This window comes from Haplochromis burtoni, unplaced genomic scaffold, assembly GCF_018398535.1.
Source record: "Haplochromis burtoni strain Fernald_Lab_line unplaced genomic scaffold, NCSU_Asbu1 Contig_41, whole genome shotgun sequence".
NCBI classification, from domain to species: Eukaryota; Metazoa; Chordata; class Actinopteri; order Cichliformes; family Cichlidae; genus Haplochromis; species Haplochromis burtoni.
Window position 1 is genome coordinate 438,004 of NW_024582402.1, and position 8,788 is coordinate 446,791.

Below are 8,788 nucleotides of genomic sequence, written 5' to 3' on the forward strand. Positions count from 1 at the left end.
TTCCGCCCATCGTATTAGTGACAGTGGAGTCTGTCTTATCGTGTGTCGCTAATCAGTACCAGAACTGGCCTCTTCTGTGCCTAGATTCATTTTATTTGTTGTGTAAACCCTTGAAGGGTACTTAATACGAGCCATAAAGCCTGACACTGGAACCAAGTACTCATTACATGAAACACCACAAGAATGTGTAATGCTCATGGGAGTTTGGAGACTCTTGAACAGCCACAAATCCATTGCAGGTGCCTCGTCAGTGTTCTTTGTCCTCTGCTCACAATAATCCTGCATATTCTCAAAAATGTCTCTGAATGTAGGACACTGCTGGGCAGGAGCGCTACAGGACAATCACCACAGCCTACTACAGGGGTGCCATGGGCTTCATCCTCATGTATGACATTACCAATGAGGAATCCTTCAACGCTGTGCAAGACTGGTGAGGGACGGCTGATTGTCTGTCTGTGAGAGTGGTGACTCATTAAGCTGCAATCTTATTTTCTCTTAATTTCGCCCAGCTTTCCTTTTGAGTTCAGCGTATCCTCCATCTAAATTTGAGATGTACAGCTGTGGTTCCACTACATGGAGATAGTCTAATACATCATTAGACTACAGTAGGTCATTATTGAAATCAGCAAACAAATGCACAGTGATGTTAAAAATAACCGTTGGTTTTTCTAACTCTGTGTTTGCAACACAGATGGAAGAAGTGTATGTCACTGCTGAACGAGAAAGAAACGCAGCAGATCGTATGTTAGATAGTTTTCTTCTCAGATCCACACAGCTCTGTGCTGAAGGGATGTGTCAAAATATTTTCTGATTAAATTGCTTTAATGTCAAAAAATGCTTGTGAGATTCTGTGAGTCAGAACATTAAACCATCCTGTTTTTGCAAACAGGTCGACCCAGATCAAGACATACTCGTGGGACAACGCTCAGGTCCTGTTGGTGGGGAACAAGTGTGATATGGAAGATGAGCGAGTGGTGGCTGCAGAGAGGGGCCGGCAGCTGTCAGAACAGCTGGGTAAGTCATTTGGTCAGAATGAAAACTGGACACTGTGTGTGGTGTTATATCACTCTGGGTGTGTATCTCCCATTTCCAGGAATATTTACGTTTATTCCGATGGCCAAGTTTTGATTAGACTGTTTGTTTGTGAGGCTGTCGTTATGGGAGCAAACATAATGCTTAATATCTGTTTAATGTCCTCTTCAGCTTTGCTGCACTGCATCGTTTCATTTGTGTGTGAAACTGATGTTTGCAAGAGGTTAAAGCTGCAGCAGCTCTTACAGAGAAATGTTATCGTTTTAATGTGTGTTTGGGCTTGTGGCCTTCATCACAGCCATCATAAAATATTGCATTGTTTTAAACAGGATGAGAGGTTGTAACAGTACTGGTGTAGTACAGTGCTGTGCAAAAGTCTTGAGCCATTCCTCATTGCTTTATGTTCTGCTTTGAATGAACCAGAGTTTCTTGTAATGTTTAAAGTGCTCTAGGGTAACGGTTCTCCAAGGCTTTTGAGTTTTTCTTTGGACAGGCACTTTGTTACTAGCAGGCTGTTGCAGAAACACATCATTTGTCACCATTTCTTTAGCTGAATCTATGAAAACTGCCAATTTGACAGACATAAAATAGTTTTTTTCACCAACAAGGTGATGTTCAGTGTGTCAAAAAATGTTTTGAGAAAACTGGACAAGTGGAGGACCCAAGAAGATGTAGCAGGCCTAAAATGTCTGCAGCAGGTAAATCATATCCTTGATTATGTTGTTAAAAATAGGAAAATCAACACAGGACTTAAGAGATGCATCTGACCTTCCAGTTGATCGAGCTGCCTTTTATTAAAGCCTCATCAGAAATGGTCTCAATGGAAGGGCAGCTGTCAAGAAGCCATTCTTAAGGAAGGAAAACATGTTATAAAATGCCATGGTGTGCCAAAATACACAAGAACAAGTACACTGTTGGTCATTAATTGACCTCCCCAGAGCCCAGACCTCAAAAATACTGAAGCATTGTGGGATCATCTTGACAGATAACAGAACAAAAGCAGCCAACATCCAAAGATAAGCTCTGAATGTCCTTCAAGAAGCCTGGAGAACTCTGTTTTTTGCCTTTATATACTTTTTTTGTGTATTTTTGCACGTTTCCCACTATCCTTGCAAAACATAAAGAAATGAGGGGTGGCTGAAGACTTGTGCACAGTACTGTAACTCTAAATTAAAGGCAATTAAGCAAAAGTGAACTGCTAACATGAGCATTACACAAGATATCTGAAGTTTAACAGAGATCAGATCATCAGAACTTAAGAAATTACAAACATGGAAATGCACAAAGAAGCTAAGTAGCTGCAGCTTTGAGAAGGATGTTTTTTATACTCTTAGACTATTTGGTTCGATCTCAGACCACCAGTCAAAGGGAGACAGGTTTTAAAATCTCTTTAGTCCTCTGATATAAAGGAAAATGTCATCAGACTTGAGCTGCCTGCCTGACTAGTCTTGATATGTCTTGCCACGATGAGATCACTGGGTTAAGAGGATAAGCTGCACATTGAAACAATAAGTGTAACCACAGCGCATCTGTCTGTGTCACCCCTTCTGCCAGGTTTTGAGTACTTTGAAGCAAGCGCTAAAGACAACATTAACGTGAAGCAGACATTCGAGCGGCTCGTGGACATCATCTGTGAGAGGATGGCAGAGAGTCTGGATAACAACGACCCCACCATCACCGGAGCTAAACAGGGGCCACAGCTCAGCGAGCAGCCTCAGAGGTCCCATCAGGATTGTGCTTGTTGAACACAGCTACACACACGTCTGCTGTCATGAGATCCACACACCTTGTTGGGTTTTATTTTTGAGTTTTGCTTTCTTTTTGTTTGTTTTCATACCACACACAGAAACTGCCATACATAGAGACAGACGCAAGATGGCTCTTCAGTTCTCCACCCCTCTCACTACACCACAACTACTGTCCACATCAGCCAGTTCCCCCCAAAGATGTGGTGTTCTTAAAGTTTTTGTTGTCAGTAGTACAGAAATTATGAGATTATGCATATTTGGTCAGAGGGGTAAAGAACATTTAACATGGTTACCATCGTAAAAAGTCTTCAATAGCTGCACACGCACTATAACAGAACTGCAAAAGGCCAGTCAGGCTAAGACTACATCATTCCTTATTTTTAATGTGTCTGTGATTGGGTTGAACTCTAAAAGGTTGTGAAGGAGCAGTATTCTCCTCCAGCCTCCACTCCCATTCAGCACCAATGCCTCAGACCTAAATAGATACCAATCATTTGGCAATTCCTCGACATTTATTTCCACTGAAAATATGTTTGTTGCTGTGTTGGTTGATGGTTTTTTTTGTTTTTGAATTGGTCAGGTGTGGTTTTGAGCATGTGAAATCATCTTGTCATAGTTGTGTTTTAGTTTGGTGTCCTTACAGGGTTGTTTGAGAGCTCGTTTCTCTCTTTAATTTAGGGAATTAGTGGAAAAATAGCAAGTTGTGCATATCACTCAACCAATCAAGACATCTATGCTCATGGAGTCTAAAAATGCACTGATCCTGTTGTTTAGGGAGATTTTATACTAAATCAGATCAGAATCAGAAAGACTTTATTTATCCCCAATGTAGTTCATAACAAAACAAAAGTCAACAGAAAAGGTATGACTCATTTACTTTGATAACATTTTGCATCCAAGATTAACAGGACGCTTAATCTGGTTGAAATTCGTACATCACTTAAGAGAACCTGTGCATTCCACCTTAAAGGATGCAGGTATAGGCATTTCTGAATTTGATCATATGGTCAGGTATAGCTGACTAATGTAGAAGATGCGCATGCCACCATAGGAACCGTGGTTGTACAACTTTAAAAAAGAAGCCCATGACTTAAGCTAGTGTGCACATGTGTCAACTTCTTACTGTTCTGTAATAACTCTCGGCTGGCTTGTACTCAGCACCATGACAGAGAATCAGGAGCCTATTGTTCTCCTACCAAGTCTTTACCACTTCACCATTACAACACTGGAAACACCTGGGTGCAAACTTTTCATAGGCGTACAGTGTGTCAGTTTTAGTTTTGTTATGAAATATGTTAACTTTGAAAATAAGTGGTAGTAATAGAAGTGCATTTCTTTATTCTATGAGTGTAGATATATAATTACTTTGAGGCCTGTCTCAGAAATTTTAAACAAATGTTTATTAGCAGACTCGGAGAGTATGTTAATGCGGCGTTTAAAAAAAAAAAAAAAAAGCAACAGAGCCTCTTTTTAACCTTTTTTGTTACTGCTGCTTTTTAGCACAGGACAAAATAAAAGGATACAGGATCTATTTCGCTAACTGAAGAGTGTATAAATGTTTTAAAGGTGAAATGCATATAATATATTAAAGTGAGAATGATTTTGGATATTGGATTCATTCCTGTGCCGTAGTAAGAGGTGCATGTCGTTGATGTTCTTAATGGATTCTGGTTGACTGGATGGTTATCTGTATGAGCTGTTGTCTGATTTGAAATCCCACCTATCATGCAGTTAAGATACTTGGAGGTACCCGGTGGGGCTAAAGGTTTCAGATGTTAAGCCCACAGCCCCCTGCACATTGTATTACTTTCATTCAATGCGTACAATGTGCAGCGTGCACTCACTAGAAAGGCATGTGATTCAGTGTGAGCACTGGTGCAGCACAGTCCTGCCATATCCAGGAAGCCTCTTATGTCTTTGTAGATGATATTTATGTCTTTACGTATTTATTTTTGACAGAATATGATGTTTTTGAGCATGTTAAATTGTGACTCTTATTTCTCCCTTTCTTTCTGTGAGGCTCAGGTTAAGGGATTTGTTTGCTTGTGTATTCAGACATATGCTGAGGCATGCGAAGACATAGCTTCATCACATGAATTATTTATTTTGTATTATTTATAACTTAATTTATTTGTAGTATTCTTCCTAGATTACGCATTGTGTTCTGCACTCAACTTTTTAAGAGATGTTCAGTAGTATTCAATCGCTAAACTGTCCCAGCTTTTAGATGTGTGTTTACAGTGCACAGTGTACAAAGCTTAAGATGATTCCTCGAGAGGAAAGTTAAACATTCCAGTGTAAAACCTCTGCTCATGTCCACATGACTTTGGTGGGAAGTTTGTTTGTCTTTTGATATCAGGTATGTAACTTTTAAGGCTAGGCTGAGCATAGAACAGTTTTGTTTTTGTTTTGTTTTTTTGACCATCGTCAGCACAGTGAAGCCTCGCTGAAGGTTTTTGAGCACTGTACTCGGGCGTTTGAATGTACAGTTTCTATAAAAAGGGTCTTGATGATGTGTTTAAAGCCAAAAACATTGCTTCTTGGACTTGTGCTATCAAACCTGTCTGGTGGTTTTTCTACTCTGTGCAGCAGCTCCAAACATCAAAAGTGTTTTGGGAATAAAGTGAATATGCTGAACACTTGATTAAAAACACATGTGATACAACACTGTTCTTTTTTTTTTTTCTTTCTTTCTTTCTTTTTTTTCTTTTTTAAAATTTTGGTTAGTGTATCTTACTGCAGCTGTAAACTTGCTAATAACTTAGGAAAACACATCCTCCCGTCCAGCTCCTCCTCCTCTTTCCTCACCCTGTTACATATAACCTGTGTAAATAGGAACTTTCTGCCCGTCAGGCATTAGGAATGTGAATTGTGCTGTAACTGTGTAATGCCAGGTTTACTAAAAATAAGGAATCAATAAACAACTTCTCAAAGCTGGAGTTCTGTGTGGATTCAACAACCTCTCCCAAAGTGTGGGTGATTTACAAGAAGTGCACATGTGATGGCTCAGAAATGGTTTAGAGTAAGTTGTACTGTGCCCAGCAGAGGGCACAATACTACAGTGATGTGTTCATTTCTGCCCTTTGAGTTGTTTGACCATCTATGGTTTGATTCAGCCTCTCTACAGCACTTAATACAACACCCACAGTGTCAACTGTGCAAAAAGAGATATGTAGAAAAGATGTCGTGTAAGTCCTTTAAACTGTTATCAGCAGGCTGTCTTCTTATTAAGAAACAAAACGTTTGAGCTGTAGTAATGTAGTGAATTTAATAATGTCTTGTAGACTCGTTCATTACACATGATACATGGAGTTTCTCAGCACATACACATACATTCATGGAAGTTTGGCAAGTAGAAGTACAAGAGTAGCCATCATAAAGGAAAGTACAAAGGTTACTGTACACAGAAGCGACAAGACATGCAGTGTTCATTTTTCCAAAAAAAACCAAAACAATGAAATAAGACCATATGTAAAATAAGAAATGTTTCAGTAAATAAAATATAGATATTTGTCATTTTTAAGTGCTTGTAAACAAGTAAGGCATTATATTACACAGTGGATGACAGCACTTGGTGACACCCCGGTGTTTTGGTTGCGCCCACGTTGATATTGTCCAGCTTACACACAAATAAGTGCCACACCAGTTCAGTGAATTGCACTTTGCTACATGGCTTTCCCAGAATAAGGACATCAAAGTGAGTCTGTTTGCTGCAAAACACTGCAAGCTGTAGTCCCCACCAGCTTTCGTTTTCCAGTTGACCTGCAGCTCTTATCGAGGCCTGTTCACTTCCGTGTAAACGTCTCTGTTTATGCTTCCCAACCATAGCCGTGAGGATGCATCCACACTGGCTTCGCATTAAGCGTCTCGTGAAAGGGATTTTCTGTTACACGGGGCACAAATGTTCTTTATAATGCAGGCCTGTATCCTCGGGCCACATTTGTAGCAGTAATAAACATCAACTAAAGAGCACCATTATTGGAATTAATAAGCCTGGACCTGGTTTGGTAAAAGCTGGCACCCGCTGCTAACATGGTTCATCACCTTCTGCTTCAGCTGGGCCACTTGCTCCCTGAGCACGCTGGCTGTGGATGCCAGCTCGGTGTTCTGCGTTTTCAGGGTCTTGACCTTGTCCTCCAGCCGAGAGATCCTCTCCAGCTTTCTCTTGCGACATTTGGAGGCGGCTATCCTGTTGCGCAGCTTCTTTCTCTCCGCCTTGATGCGCTCTTGGTTGTCCATGTCGATGGGGGACAGAGGAGGACTCTCCCCGAAGCTCTGCATGTCCGGCACGGTCTGAGGTTCGTCCTTCAAAGCGCCGACAGACTGGAGTCGTGACAGAGCGGCCGCAGCGACCGCCTGTTGCTGCGCGGTAGCCAAATGAGACGGCGGCGGCGGGAAGGGAATGGTGTCCGTGGAATAGTTGATGGTGGTGGCTCCGAGCGGACTGGCCGCGTAGCCGTTCAGCGTAGTGTACACAGGGAGGTCTGATGCCTGAAGGCTGGCAGAGCCTGCTGCGCTGGATGATCCGAGGAGCTCCAGCCTGTCCACAGAGACGCACCCCGTCTCGCTCAGCTGGTTCTGCTTGTGAAGATCCTCCAGTGCCTTTACGAAACCTTCCGCGAATTCCTGCTCGTCACTGGCTGACTTTGGGTAAAGGAACTGGGAGGTCGGGTTGGTGGTGGTGACTAGACCGTTGGACTGGATAATAAGTCGCTCTAGGTCCGGAGAGGTTAGTTTCAGGAGTCCTAAGTCTGAGGAGTTGAGAAGTCCGTCTGCGTCCCGGAGCGGGTTAGATTTGAGTTCGGAGTTCTGATTGTCTAGGTTCAGATTAATGTCCTTCTTCATCATCGTGTTCTGGGAATAGATACCGGAGAGCCTCGAAGTATTCACCACGGTGCCTGTGTAGAGGCTTGTTTCCATTCTACACCCTCATAAGAGGGAGTGTTGAGCGTTAGGCATTAACGTTTGTTCAACAGTCACATCCAAACATGAGGAAATCAGCTGACTCTTACTTGGTGTATTCCGGTCTCCTTATCTCCTTTCTCGTCTTATCACTCAGTCGACCACTTCAACTAAGCTGTTGTGCCTGTTGGGGCTCTGATGTGCCTCTATATGATATGGTCTTTTCCCGATGGCACGACTGCTATGCGCAGCGCCAGACCTTGCTCGCTTTCTAGCCCTAAAAATTCCATTATGTCACTCCAGAGCGCGGAGATTGGCCCAAAATGACGTTGGTTTCCGGTTCAATTTGAATAAGGGGCAGAGCCGGCCTTTATCGCCATGGAGACATTAGGTAAACTCCAAACAGTGCAATGCATTGTGGTTTGATGTCATAGCATAAAAAAGCTCAGGGTCGCCAGAAGTGAGCAGAGACTGGGCGGGGAAGGTGTGAGAGGCGAAGGCCAAGGAAAGGGAGAAGAGCGCAGCAGGCTCTGCTGAAAATGTTCCTCCAACTCAGTCAAAAGAAGGTTTTTGATAGATGAAAATGAATAGAAAAGTGGAAGCAGAGCAGGCTTGCTATCTCGTTGTGTTGGTTAAAGTTCAAATTCAGATTACAGCGTTATTTATTCATCACACTCTGATTAGACCTGATTAGAGGCTCAGAGATCACGGTTAACTTTCATATAAACCAGACTTAAGATGAGGCATTATGTCTCATGGTGTTCCTGGTTAAACTGAGCATAAACGAGAAAAGGGAAGGAAACGTTGAAAGTAAATGGAGGAAACCAGTGTGCACTGTGATTGAAAGTAACTTGTGGAAATGTTAATGCCCTTACATGTCCATCAGTGGCTGCTGGAAAACAAACTCTATGTAGGGTATTTTTCTGAGGTCTCCAAAGCCGAATGTATTTGTTCAACAAAAATGCGTGCAGCTACTTTGCAATTATAATATTATTTTTTCTTTTTTTTTACCCGCATGAAATGACTCATATGGCTGGCGAATGTACTTTAGACGCTCACAGCCTCACAGAGCAGAGTGGGATAAACAGAGAGATGTACGAGAGACA

The 8,788-nt window shown here is 42.1% G+C and overlaps 2 protein-coding genes across 2 annotated transcripts in view; one reads left to right on the forward strand and one right to left on the reverse strand.

Moving 5' to 3' along the window:
- The window catches only part of LOC121814379 (ras-related protein Rab-3A-like), a 4,576-nt gene extending 360 nt beyond the window's left edge, over positions 1-4,216 (forward strand). The window contains exons 2-4 of the mRNA XM_042220047.1: positions 312-430; positions 890-1,014; positions 2,587-4,216. Of these exons, the coding sequence (XP_042075981.1) occupies positions 312-430; positions 890-1,014; positions 2,587-2,777 (435 nt within the window). The 3' untranslated portion in view covers positions 2,778-4,216. The remainder of the gene's footprint in view (positions 1-311; positions 431-889; positions 1,015-2,586) is intronic.
- Positions 4,217-6,029: 1,813 nt separating this feature from the next.
- On the reverse strand, positions 6,030-7,979 carry LOC102311558 (transcription factor jun-D). The gene has a single exon (XM_042219983.1). The coding sequence runs from the start codon at positions 7,698-7,700 to the stop codon at positions 6,765-6,767; it is 936 nt and encodes a 311-aa protein (XP_042075917.1). The 5' UTR covers positions 7,701-7,979; the 3' UTR covers positions 6,030-6,764.
- Between the last annotated feature and the right edge of the window lie 809 nt (positions 7,980-8,788).